A 14,399-nucleotide genomic window follows, 5' to 3' on the forward strand; every position below is an offset into this window, starting at 1 on the left:
AATCACACGAGTCCGCACATACCAGACTCGAGCCTGCACACCCCACGCATCAGGAACTACCAGGGACACATACATTCTTATGGGAGGGCAGGCCTATCTCACCACATGCACTCAGAGTGTGCACGCTCTTTCCACTGGGACACAGTGAAAGGGCGCAGAAACCAAAAATCACCATCACCAGGTCACCATTAAAAGCTAAAAGTTTAGGGGTGAACCTGCCAGAAGGGCCAAGTCCAATATATATATATATATATATATATATATATATATACTATCCTCAGCTATCCTCTCATCATAGTCTGATATTTGGAGGAGCTTGCATTTCTTCCAGTTTGCGAATTCTGTGTTGAATTTGCCTTTGCATCTAAAAATGGTTTTGTAAAAGGCATTTGGTCCATCCCCTTGTGCTACCTCCACTCAATTCCCTTTCCTCCTCCGCCTCCCCACCCTCTGATGGCATTGTGTTTTAACCTGACAATGTTGCAGTGCACAGCCAGCCTTCTTTCTGTCGCACTTGCAATTACAGTTTTTTTCCTCATATTCATATTGCGTTCTGACTTTTTTATTGTCTTACTTTATGGACAGTTGTGTTTATTTTTTACAATCGTTTATTCTGTTTCCTATCTGTGAGGCTCTGGGCAGGTACATGGCTAAGTCATTTATGATTTTTATCTCCACCACTTTTCCTTTCAGTCATTTACTTTTCCCGAGTGTGCATGTTTGCTTTTTATTATACAGTGTTTGTGCCGTTTACATTATCTTCTGGCAGGAGATCAACACCAAACAAGCTCTTGCGTGGCATAACCCTTACACCATCAACTATTATAGTAATGCGGAATCTATTCTTTCACTGCCGTAGACAGGCATAATTTTCACCTGAAGAAGGACAGAGTGCCTATTTCTGTAGCTCTCTGTCAGTGTTGCCCCTCTGGGAATTTCAGCATTGCAAGCAACGATCAGTGGGCTATCTGCAGGTCACCTGAGTGCAGCAGGAGAGTTCAGGACTGCAGCCGGAACAAACATTTCAAAGAACCAGTCATGATTTTTATAACGAGTTTATTAAAATGGCTGCTCTATGGGGACGGGGTACCTCCTATCAAAGTTATGAAACCCAACGTTAATTTACAGTTATGTACACAGATGGAGCCAGATTTTGCTGAACACAAAGCATGAAAGTACCAAATTCAAGTCACCTCTGCGTTTCAATTCTTCATCATCAATTCGCCCACTAATTCACCTTTGCACAAGACACTGAACTGTGTCATGTACCTCTTGTGGGTCCCTAGACTGCAAAGACAATCCTGCAAAGTACAACGTTCTCTGTGTGCATTAGGAGGGCCGCCAGACACCAGAACACGGACAGGTGAAGGAAGAAGCCGCCAACTCTGTAAATCATGTTTACGTCTGCAAATCATGTTTACGTCTGCAAATGTAGATCGTCAATCCACTGAAAGAAAAATCCAGCTTTCCCCTACTCCACCACATACACTAAACAAGTCTGTGACACACTCTTTAGCGAGTGTAGGAGACGAAGGGATTATTCCTTATCTGTCTCCACGCGTTCAGAATTTGATCTTGTAAATCTGTATTGGAATTGACCTAGTTTGGAAAATCCTGGGTCTCGGAAGTAGAATTAGTATGAATAATAGAGTAATGTATATGTGACTAGTGAGTCAAATGCAGCATATTTTATCTTCTTTTATTTTTTGTGAACTTTGAATGAGTGGAAAACATTATTTGCCCAATTTTTAGGAAATATCAAACCTTGACTTGAAACGATGCCCAGGTCACTTTGTTCATTATGAAATGTTTCCACATAGGATTTGCTATTGCAAGATATATTCAGTTAAGTCAAAAAAGACCATTCGTGGTTTAGAGTTAGGACAAAGAATAGCAGTCCTTTTTGTGTACTAGAGTTCATGGCGAAATGTATGGAATATTGCAGAAGTATATAATATCAGGTATCCTTAACGGAATTATTCTTATGTACAATTGTATGGTAAATGATATTTGTTTAAAATCAATTTGTAAAAAGAAATTGTATTTTGAGTCTTAATCTTTTTTTACATTTCTATAAGATATTTTCCTGGAAATATATATATTCTTTTACTATTACACATGCACCTGTTTCTTCCTACCCAGCTGCCACAAAATAAAGTCAGCCCAGGTTCCTCTCTCACACCTATTTTGTTTCTACGACTACTGCGAAGCATATTAGCCCATTGTTGTTAGTCTGCCCAAATAAATATAGGTTACTGTGCAGGCAGATTGCCATCAGGGCAATTTTAAGTCTGGCTTGACAGCATAGCTGTCTGCAAATTGTTACTGATCTTTGTATATAAGGTAGGCTCTAACTCCGCACAGCACAGTATTAACCTCTCACCTCTTGTCATTGGCTTTTTGGAATATCATTCCATCTCCTACGGAGTGTCTTTACTGAAATGCTTGAGGGACTAAGCTGCTTGTCCTAAGCACACTAAATCTTGACAGAATACTTTCTCCCATAAATGCATTTAATACCGACACAACATTTTTTTTTCACTGCAGGGGGCTTTTATTTTGATATAAATATATATGTGCAGGCCAGACCTATTAGCTTTGCCAATACTTGTTCACTCTTCTGGTTAACACCACTGGGAAATGTTTTACATGGTCTTTGTAGAAAGTTAATAATCTTCTGTGAAATGTGATTTGAGGGCTTTTTCAGGGATAGGCTCCAGTAAAATCCCTCCAGTGGCACCCTATATGCAGCAGCCTCAGATACACGAGTGATAATTCTAAAATTCATTAAAGAGAAGCCTCCAAAGTTTTGGGTATTGCCAGCAAGTCTGTAAACTAGTATTGTTCCAGATACCATAATATCAGTACTTAGTAAGAATAGGAGTTAGAAATGTACCTTGTTTCTTACCTTTTCTATATTTAGAAATGTTGATATAAAACCTATCAAATAAATATATAGATGTGCAGGAGTTTTACCTAATGTTCTGTGTTGCCTATGTTATCCTGTATTGTGTTTAGAAAAATTGAATATTTGTAATCCTGCCATCACAGACCACACTGAGAGATCCACAGCAAATAATAGCATGTATATATGTGCGTGTGTGTATACACACACACACACACACACACACACACACAATGCAATAGGCTATTCTTTATCATTGATGAGTTCATCATGATGCCCCTCCACTCCTACAACAATGGTATGAAATAGCATATTATACACTGCGTATATCTGTAGATTGTTTTTCATGTGCACTTCTTTTACACACAAAAAACGAATATTTTATCAGACAGGTCAATGTTGTTCGTAAACCGGACACCAACATTTATTGGAGGTGTGTGTGATGCAACTACGAAGAGCTATAACTAAAATATCTCGAAGAGACACAGTGGTCACTAAACCAAACAACACGTAGAAGCCTCAAACTTTAAAACGACATTAGAGCGTTTCTTAGCAAATGATGGCATCCGGAAACTGGGAGGTAAATCAAACATTTGGAGGAGATTCCAGTGACAAGGGCACTGAGGGACAACAAGACGTCTTGTCGCTTCATTTCTCTCTGTGGACCCCGCAAGGTGGCAGTGAGCAAGAAGGCGTGTGAATCAATGCCTGGATAAAGAAGATCCTAGTTTGAATTCCACTATGTATGTATTTGGGATTTATATAGCGCGCAACTCACCCTGGGGCAGCATGGCGCTGGCTAGAGACTGGACTAAATTGCTGTCGGAAGATTTTTTTAAAAACAGGATTTTTAAAACAGAAATGTCTTCAGGTGTTTCTTGAAAGTGCCATAATGCGGAATGGATCGGAGAGCCAGGGGTAGCCCGTTCCAATACCTGGGAGCCAGATAGGAGAAGGCTCTCCCTCCAGTCCGAGTCTAGAACAACAGTGTACACTTGCCACCCTAGATTTACTTTTAAACTGTTTCATAACTGGAGGTTTTGCTTTAAACACCCAGAAGACAAAAGTGGAATGTTTTTTCCCTCAATTACATTCTAATGCACCAGTAGGAAGGGAACACCCAACTATTTTTACACCCTTTAGATTTTTGATTTTCCATTTACAAACAGGGGCATTTAGCCAGCTCTCTTAATTCATCGACATATTACTTCCACCCACCCCAGCATGGAGCAGTCCAAATCAGACAATGGCTAATTTAACTTTAATTGATGGAATTCTGCCTTTCCCTAGCAGCACCGCCACAGTGCTAAAACTATTATGACAGACAACGTGTGTTTTTTGAGAACAAAAGATTTTTTTTTTCTTTTAGCCATTTTTAGGTCAAGCCTGGGCAGCACAATGCGCAGCTCTGTAAGGCATGCTGTATTGGAGTATGCACTTGAAGCCCACTCTACGCCTGTTATTTGTCATTGGCTTATGTCATTGTCCCTCGTAAATGCTGGCTTCTGATTCGTAAATAGGTTTGTTAGTCCCTCCTTAGTACCGCCCGGTCTTCATGTGTAACCTCCCATGAGGACACCCTATTTTACATGTGTTGTTGCTCTGTAGGCTTTATTTACAGCCTCCGAGCATTATTTTGTTTAATGGTTTTCGCATGCCTGCTGTTGCAGGCAGGACAGGCTCTCTCTCAACAGCTGTATTTTTTTCTTTTACATAGCACTGCACGCCACGCTGATCGTGGTGGCAGTGCTTTTGCTTTACGTGCTGCGCCAAATGCAACTGCGTGTTTTAAAAAAAAAAAATGTATTTAATTAATTTTTTTAAATGCCCAATGCCGTACTTGCACTTTCATGTCAGCCGCGCTCCTTTTCTTAAACAAGTCGAGTCTACGGAAAGGGGCGTGGCCGGCACTAAAGTGAAAGAACGGCACGGTGCGCTTTTACAAAAAAAAGCATTTGTTTGTCAACTTGACAAACAAATGCTTTTTTTTTTATAAAAGCACTCCATACCATGCTTTCACTTTAATAGCAGCCACACCCCTTTCTTTAGACACGGCTCGCCTAACGAAAGGGGTGCAACCAATATTAAAGTTAAAGCGCCGTATGGGCGTTTTTACAATCTAGCACTTGTAATGCAATAGGTGTCGCATTTACAAAACTCTCATAAATGCGAGACATATTGCATTGCTAGTGCTTGTTTTTAATATCTGTGGGGCCCCACACATCCCCCAACAATAAAGTATTATAAAAACCATGGCAAAACAAAACAAGCACTGGCAATGCCAAATAGCTGGCTGCCAACACCAAACGTTTTGGGTTTTCTAAGTCTTGTTTGGAATAGTTAATACTTAACGACTGTAAGACTACTGCCAAAAGTATTCCCCGAAGCAACTACATGAAGGTGCTTAAGAAATGTTATGTTGTCATGCACATCTTTGCTGCTCTTATCTTTTTGCAAAACATTTAATTGTTGAAAGGTATTGAGAGATTGCCCGGACTGTTATCTTCTGTTTTTCAGATAGCATTCCATGGCCAAACTTCATTATGCACATTGACCCTGCTTGTGAGATATCCACGTGTCCAGGTGTAACAGGACATTGCCTTACACAGTCTCTTTAGGACATTGCGCCTTATCGCTTTTCCACTGGGGAAAAGATACACGTCTCATATCCCTCACTAAGCCGGTCACGCACAGAAAGAGTGGTGTGGGAAAAAATGCATGTTATAAATCAATGAACACAGAAGAGAAAACTTGTGATAGAATAATCTCTATAGTCTCTCTAGTGAAAAGAACAGTGGGGGGTATCCATATATTTTTAAGAACCCTCACACACTAGTCATTTAAGTTGCATGCTTAATCATTGGGTTCTCACCCAGCATACCTAACATATCTGGTTGGGCTCTGCACATATATAACAAACAGCGGAGCTCTTAGTTGGTGTTATCAAGGGATCTACTTTTTCAAATTGCTTGCATGGATCCCGTTTCTTACTAATTTTATCAGGGGAACTTTGGCAATGTTTAAAACGAGAACTTAGATGTAACTGGAGTTACAATGAGCTCCTACATTAGGCAGTTCTTCGTGTTTCAGCTATAAATGTTTGTCACTTAGGTCAGATAGCTTTCTTCTGGACCAGTAAGTTGTATAGATCTCTAGTTCAATTATGTCAGAGACTAAACACTACTCGTGCAATTGTAACGACTGTGAATGCACATTAAATGATGCTATTGTGTGCATGCCGTACAGTTCATGACCGTAAAAGTCCAAAAGAAAAAGAAGAAGTCAAAGCAGGACTTGGCTCCTTCTAACAATCTCATTCTCGAAAGAAGGTGCAAGGGCATCACCATGCCTGCAGGTCTTGCTCCCATTTGCACGAGGAACTGATTCCAACCTTGGTCTAAATCTGTTGAGTTTTGGTGTCTTTCGATGACATCGCAGCAGGTCAAACTCTTTAGAGAGGCCAGGTTGTGCATTTTTTGGCATGCATCCAGCTTCCTCAGGCGCACCTTCAGGCCACAAGGCTCAGCAGGGGCATCCAGTGGAGTTACTGCAGGCAGAGCCATCCTCTGCGCCTTCTGTGCCACTTGAACCCACTTAGAGTTCCATGCTGGTATTGGTGCCAACTTTAGGGCTGGACAATATCTACACTGGTTACTCAGACATCAGCTCTGACACTGGAGCCACTGGCCTCGGGAAAGGATCGACAACTTGTTGTGGTATCAGACTCGTAGCGGATTTCTTCCTGACCTGTACCGTAGCCACATCCAGTCCCTATATGGCTCAGCCAACATTGAACTCCTCTGATTCAGAGAATAAACTGTTACCACACAGTTGCACAGCCACTGCACCAACCTTTTTGGCTCGTACTTCGACCAGAGTCAGCCTTTGGAGACAATGGAGATGGTGGGGGAAGAGTTTGCCTCCATTCTATGATGAGGATAACAGGTACATGGATCTACAAGATGCAAGTGGGTTGGATTCGCCATAGACCAGCTCCAGACGACCTGAATGTTTTAACCCTGTGTGCAATTCCTGAGAGTTTGGTGACATCCACCAGCAGAATTTACCGTAGCACTTTTCCAACAAGTCCTGACACAGTCAAAACGTATGGAAAAGTATGGCAAAAGAATGTTTTTATGAGCCAGCCTGGTCTTGAGGTCGGTCAACACCATCTGCCCCACTGGTCGTTAAACCTATGAACTCTGGGACATGGTTGGTGAGAGCTTACCGGGAGTTCTAGAATACTTACACCCTTCCTTTGCCCAAACCATTCATAATAGTCAAGATGCAGCCAAGTTCGTCATCCTCCCAGACCTAGACATCACTGACTGTCTAAAAAGGGAGACGGAGTCAAGCGTGGGGCTCCGGCACCACTCCGGATGAGAGCAACAGTCTTTGCCAGGGACATCAGATATTGATATTGGACACGCTCTTCGATGGTTCCAGCCTATTCAGCACAAAGGTGTAATAATAAAAATGTTTATAAATAATAAACACGTTTATAAAGCGCAAGGCTACACTAACTAGTGTGTCCCCGCGCTGCGGCAAAAGAAAGACCCTGAGTGGATCAGAGAAGAGATACAGAGTTAGAAATAGGCAGGAGCATTTTAGGAAGAGCCAAGCCATGGCACGCTCTTTGGAACAGCTCAGAAATCCAGCCAACGGTTTTGTCCATTTTGGGGATATGCCATGGGCTTGGCGTATCAGAGGAGTCCCGCCCCACCACCTGCATAATAGTCCTCTCAGCAATTTCGTGGCTGGGCTGTGGGCCCAAGAGACAACAATCAGGTCATCAGGGGCAACAACTTCCAAACCACTTTAGTGTGCCTTTAGCAGCACACAGCCATCTGGTGGGAGCAGGGTAAGCTAATTATTCTTTCAGGAGTTGCAGAGAATCACATCTAACAGGGTTATGCTCTGCCATTCCTTTTCTACCAGCTACACCTGCCATCTTCATCAGAGCAGCTTTTGGAGCACTATCTGTCCGTTTTGGGCCCGGAGGTGCAATATCTTTTGGGGAAAGAAGCCATAGAGTGGGTAGGGACTTTCTTGTACTGAAAAATGATGGATGCCAAGATGCTCACTCTAGCCCAGGTTCTATTTGCACTGGGTCCCAGAGACTGGATTGTGGCGTTAGGCCTGCAGGATGCCTATGTTTACATTCCCATCCTGCAGCCCACAGGCACTACCTGCGGTTCCAGAGGGCTGTGAGTACTTTCAGTTGTGCTCTCTTTTGGCCACACCAGTGCCCTTTGGGTGCTCACAAAGGTGATGGGGTAGTCATCTGCCATTTTCGGAGTTCACTGGTCCCAGTCGTCCACTATCTCGACCTGTCTCGTAAAAGAAGCAGGTCTGCATATTTAAAGGGGGAATTGCAATGGATAGAAAAATTTAATGCTTTTAACTATTTTCTGTTGAAGGAAGCACAGTTCTCCTTTTGCAGATGTGATCTGCGTTAAGATGCATGTGTCAACAAAGCCATCATTACTTGGAAACAAGTATTAAGAGCTTCATTCTACCTAAAATTTAAAAAAACAAGGAAAAAACTTCTGAAAATCGGACCATACACACTGAGGATCACGTGGAAAGCTCAAGTATGCCTCGGTGAAAAAACATTGCCACTAAAAGGCGTGACCTGGAACCTTTGTGCACCCAGTGAGGATACTATGCCAAAACATGGATTTTACATGTGCAATAAACAACCATTTGTGAATGAATTTAGGCGGGCTTCAATATGTAAATGAGGCAAGTCCTGTGTTATAAAATAAAACTTCAGGCATTTTAGTGTCAGACACACTGAATAATGTCTAATATGTGAACATCAAATAAATTCATAATGGTAGTGACTAAAACGTATTCATGCTATTTCTTTATTATTGTCTTATTGGTTAATACACCCATTTGAAACGTGTTGCCATGTAATAGGTCTATATCAATACAAGTAAGGGCATCATTTAGTACACATATACCCACTACACATGTTCAATGTTGGAAACCTAGGGGGTCTGATACCTTCGTCGAATTATATTTTGTCTAGTCAGTCCTTTGAAGCAGCAAATGGTAGATTGAGAAGTGAAAGAAGTGTGGTATCAAACAGCTACCTGCATGTCTTTACAATACACTCAGTTTAGCCGTGGCGGAATTGATATCCGCATTTCTAAACCAATATGAATATTCATAATAAAAATCTAAATTTTGTCACTGGCTTTGTTAGTGCAAATACTTTTATTAGCAGTAACAGCTTTTTATAACACTTTCCAGTCCAAAGTTACAGATTCACAGTTGAAATAAATGTTGCAAATTGTGTATACTTCATGCAGCCAAACTGAAGGAAAACGATTTAATCCAAAAACTCTAATGTTTTAGGTGCAAAATGCAAACATATTTAATTCTCTCGACAACACTTCACATATGCTCTGCACAGCAGCGCAAAGGCTCAACACTGTTAATTTACCACAGTGGATTTGAAGGCAATTTGGAAATATAAATTATTGCCCAGTAAATGCATCATGTAACTGAGGGCTATTTATCAGACATTAGCCACTGCACACATGAAGCCAAATGAGAAACACACCCAAAAATATATAGATTTCATTAGACTGCTTAATAAATGATTTAATGAACTTGTATCTTATTGTTAATGTATTTGTGAGTCAATTTTGAGCAGTAAATTGAGTTTGTGCTATGTCCTAGTATTGATATCAGTGTATCCAGTACTAAAAACGATACAAAAGGGGATGATGGACGGAGCGTTTGAGCAAATCAAACACTCACCCCCAGTCAACTGATCTGGGGTTAATCCATCACCATTCTTTAGCTCACTCAGCCACCCCATTTCAGACATGGCTATATGCAAATCAGTCTGACCCTGTGCCTCATGGGAACAGTCCAGCCCGAACTGCCAAGCCATGTCTTCCATGGACCGGAACAAGCATCCTGGACCGGTTTCGGATTCATAATCCTCATCAGCCAGGCTATCTTGAATCCAGTGGCCAAGTGAGCAAGGGACTCACGTCTGAGCATACCCTGCCACACTTAGGGCGAACAAAGCGATACAAAAGGAGATGATGGACGGAGCGTTTGAGCAAATCAAACACTCACCCCCAGTCAACTGATCTGGGGTTAATCCATCACCATTCTTTAGCCCACTCAGCCACCCCATTTCAGACATGGCTATATGCAAATCAGTCTGACCCTGTGCCTCATGGGAACAGTCCAGCCCGAACTGCCAAGCCATGTCTTCCATGGACCGGAAACAAGCATCCTGGGACCGGTTTCGGATTCATAATCCTCATCAGCCAGGCTATCTTGAATCCAGTGACCAAGTGAGCAAGGGACTCACGTCTGAGCATACCCTGCCACACTTAGGGCGAACAAAGCGATACAAAAGGGGATGATGGACGGAGCGTTTGAGCAAATCAAACACTCACCCCCAGTCAACTGATCTGGGGTTAATCCATCACCATTCTTTAGCCCACTCAGCCACCCCATTTCAGACATGGCTATATGCAAATCAGTCTGACCCTGTGCCTCATGGGAACAGTCCTGCCCGAACTGCCAAGCCATGTCTTTCATGGACCGGAAACAAGCATCCTGGGACCGGTTTCGGATTCATAATCCTCATCAGCCAGGCTATCTTGAATCCAGTGGCCAAGTGAGCAAGGGACTCACGTCTGAGCATACCCTGCCACACTTAGGGCGAACAAAGCGATACAAAAGGGGATGATGGACGGAGCGTTTGAGCAAATCAAACACTCACCCCCAGTCAACTGATCTGGGGTTAATGCATCACCATTCTTTAGCCCACTCAGCCACCCCATTTCAGACATGGCCAAATGCAAATCAGTCTGACCCTGTGCCTCATGGGAACAGTCCAGCCCGAACTGCCAAGCCATGTCTTTCATGGACCGGAAACAAGCATCCTGGGACCGGTTTCGGATTCATAATCCTCATCAGCCAGGCTATCTTGAATCCAGTGGCCAAGTGAGCAAGGACCTCACGTCTGAGCATACCCTGCCACACTTAGGGCGAACAAAGCGATACAAAAGGGGATGATGGACGGAGCGTTTGAGCAAATCAAACACTCACCCCCAGTCAACTGATCTGGGGTTAATCCATCACCATTCTTTAGCCCACTCAGCCACCCCATTTCAGACATGGCTATATGCAAATCAGTCTGACAGCCCGAACTGCCAAACCATGTCTTCCATGGACCGGAAACAAGCATCCTGGGACCGGTTTCGGATACATAATCCTCATCAGCCAGGCTATCTTGAATCCAGTGGCCAAGTGAGCAAGGGACTCCCGTCTGAACATACCCTGCCACACTTAGAGCGAACAAAGTGATACAAAAGGGGATGATGGACGGAGCGTTTGAGCAAATCAAACACTCACCCCCAGTCAACTGATCTGGGGTTAATCCATCACCATTCTTTAGCCCACTCAGCCACCCCATTTCAGACATGGCTATATGCAAATCAGTCTGACCCTGTGCCTCATTGGAACAGTCCAGCCCAAACTGCCAAGCCATGTCTTCCATGGACCGGAAACAAGCATCCTGGGACCGGTTTCGGATTCATAATCCTCATCAGCCAGGCTATCTTGAATCCAGTGGCCAAGTGAGCAAGGGACTCACATCTGAGCATACCCTGCCACACTTAGGGCGAACAAAGCGATACAAAAGGGGATGATGGACGGAGCGTTTGAGCAAATCAAACACTCACCCCCAGTCAACTGATCTGGGGTTAATCCATCACCATTCTTTAGCCCAATCAGCCACCCCATTTCAGACATGGCTATATGCAAATCAGACTGACCCTGTGCCTCATGGGAACAGTCAAGCCCGAACTGCCAATCAATGTCTTCGATGGACCGGAAACAAGCATCCTGGGACCGGTTTCGGATTCATAATCCTCATCAGCCAGGCTTTCTTGAATCCAGTGGCCAAGTGAGCAAGGGGCTCACGTCTGAGCATACCCTGCCACACTTAGGGCAAACAAAGCGATACAAAAGGGGATGATGGACGGAGCGTTTGAGCAAATCAAACACTCACCCCCAGTCAACTGATCTGGGGTTAATCCATCACCATTCTTTAGCCCACTCAGCCACCCCATTTCAGACATGGCTACATGTGCCTGTTCCCATGAGGCACAGGGTCAGATTGATTTGCATATAGCCATGTCTGAACTGGGGTGGCCGAGTGAGCTAAAGAATGGTGATGGATTAAACCCAGATCAGTTGACTGGGGGTGAGTGTTTGATTTGCTCAAGCGCTCCGTCCATCATCCCCTTTTGTACCGCTTTGTTCGCCCTAAGTGTGGCAGGGTATGCTCAGACGTGAGTCCCTTGCTCACTTGGCCACTGGATTCAAGATAGCCTGGCTGATGAGGATTATGAATCCGAAACCGGTTCCAGGATGCTTGTTTCCGGTCCAGGGAAGACATGGCTTGGCAGTTCGGGCTGGACTGTTCCCATGAGGCACAGGGTCAGACTGATTTGCATATAGCCATGTCTGAACTGGGGTGGCCGAGTGAGCTAAAGAATGGCGATGGATTAAACCCAGATCAGTTGACTGGGGGTGAGTGTTTGATTTGCTCAAGCGCTCCGTCCATCATCCCCTTTTGTATCGCTTTGTTCGCCCTAAGTGTGGCAGGGTATGCTCAGACGTGAGTCCCTTGCTCACTTGGCCACTGGATTCAAGATAGCCTGGCTGATGAGGATTATGAATCCGAAACCGGTCCCAGGATGCTTGTTTCCGGTCCAGGGAAGACATGGGTTGGCAGTCCGGGCTGGACTGTTCCCATGAGGCACAGGGTCAGACTGATTTGCATATAGCCATGTCTGAACTGGGGTGGTCGAGTGAGCTAAAGAATGGTGATGGATTAAACCCAGATCAGTTGACTGCGGGTGAGTGTTTGATTTGCTCAAGCGCTCCGTCCATCATCCCCTTTTGTATCGCTCCAGTACTAAAAACTACATTTAACTGTAGCACATGGGGAAGTGGAGCTCAACCCCTAACAGGATTGTGGACTCAACACACTCTACGTTTACTCTCTAATCTCTCCTTGTTACATATCTGTTGGCGTCGTGCCATACGCTCCTGTAGTGTCTCATGCCTCAAATAACCACACAAAAAGGTGCACATGCTGCATTGCCCCATGATAGCGTCGCTTCTTGTCATGGTGTTGTGCATCAGATTGAGCTTAAATTGATTGTTCAATCCAGACTTCACTTTGTAGTACAGCACGTTCTGCATTCCTCCCTTAACAGTACGGAATGCAGAAAACGTAGCCTTAAGTTGTTCAGTACCATGCACTGCCCTTTCATTGTCATGCACGCTCTACTTTCGCTTCAAAATGCTCCACAGTCCGTTTCTCATCTTGCTTCCTTCTGCAGTGTGGCATCTCCTGCATTGCTGCCCGCCTTGCATGGCATCGCACCTCCCCGCACTGCTTCCCCACTCACCTTTCCTCTTGGTGATGATGGTGACCATGGGCACGCTCGGCCGGTCGGAGAACACCTCGGCATAATTGACCATAGCGTCGCGCACCGTGGGGAAGTCTCCCAGTATCACCAGCATGCGGTTCCCAATGAAGAGACTGAAGATGTTGCCGTAAAAGCGCCCTAACTTGGTCAGGAAGACGTGGGGGGCCAACTCACCGCCCTCGATCGGCACCCCGATTCCTCGGTGCGTTTGGCCCGTGCAGCGGCGCAGGAACGCCAGCAGCCGCCCCGGCACCAACAGGAAGCCGAAGTTTCCCACCAGGGGCCAAGGCCGCGGGCCCGGCGGGATGTTGCTGAACATGAGACGGCCGTAGGACCAAAGGCGGCTGACCAGCCACTGCACCACGAACAGCAGCACGGCCAGCAGCAGCAGCCGGGCACAGGAGGCGCCGCCCGCCGCAGAGGGGGGCACCAGCCCCTCGGGGAGCAGCCAGGCCATGGAGGGCCACTGGGCGCCCGGCTCCTCCAGCAGCTTCGCCTCCATACTCCGGACTGTGGTCAAACGCACGAAGAAGGTCACACCTTCAACGCTCCCTCCTGTGCTTCCGACAGGTCCCCTCAGCCCTTTATAACGCCGCTCAGGGCCATTGTTTACAAACAGCCAGAAGCCCGCCCCTTTGGACACATTGCCGCGCTCTGATTGGCTGGCCGCGTGACAGCGAGACGCCCCGTTTCCTGGAAGCCCACTATCTTTGACCCGTTTTCAGTTCCTGGTGTCACCGGAAAACGAAAGTCCAGGGACCCCGCGAGTAAACAGTGCAGTGCTACGGGGCTGAACGTGTTAAATATTTATTTGAAGTTCTTGAATAGGCAAGCCATGCTGTAATGTGTGCGTGGGGAAATACCGAACTGCATTAAGTGACAGTACATGCATGGCACGTATGGCTTTCTGTGCGGATGACAAAAACAGGTGAGGAAACGCAACCATTCGCACAGTTGTAGTGGAATAACAAATGTAGGTAACGTGAAGAAAATGTTTTTGTTACTGTATT

General features: G+C 44.9%; 1 protein-coding gene across 1 annotated transcript in view; it reads right to left on the bottom strand.

Moving 5' to 3' along the window:
• CYP2U1 (cytochrome P450 family 2 subfamily U member 1) overlaps positions 1 to 14,039 on the bottom strand; it is a 203,744-nt gene extending 189,705 nt beyond the window's left edge. Inside the window, exon 1 of the mRNA XM_078676596.1 lies at positions 13,369 to 14,039. Coding sequence (XP_078532722.1) covers positions 13,369 to 13,891 — 523 coding nt within the window. The 5' untranslated portion in view covers positions 13,892 to 14,039. The remainder of the gene's footprint in view (positions 1 to 13,368) is intronic.
• Between the last annotated feature and the right edge of the window lie 360 nt (positions 14,040 to 14,399).

The sequence above is a fragment of the Lissotriton helveticus genome, chromosome 2_1, assembly GCF_964261635.1.
Source record: "Lissotriton helveticus chromosome 2_1, aLisHel1.1, whole genome shotgun sequence".
Classification (NCBI taxonomy): Eukaryota; Metazoa; Chordata; class Amphibia; order Caudata; family Salamandridae; genus Lissotriton; species Lissotriton helveticus.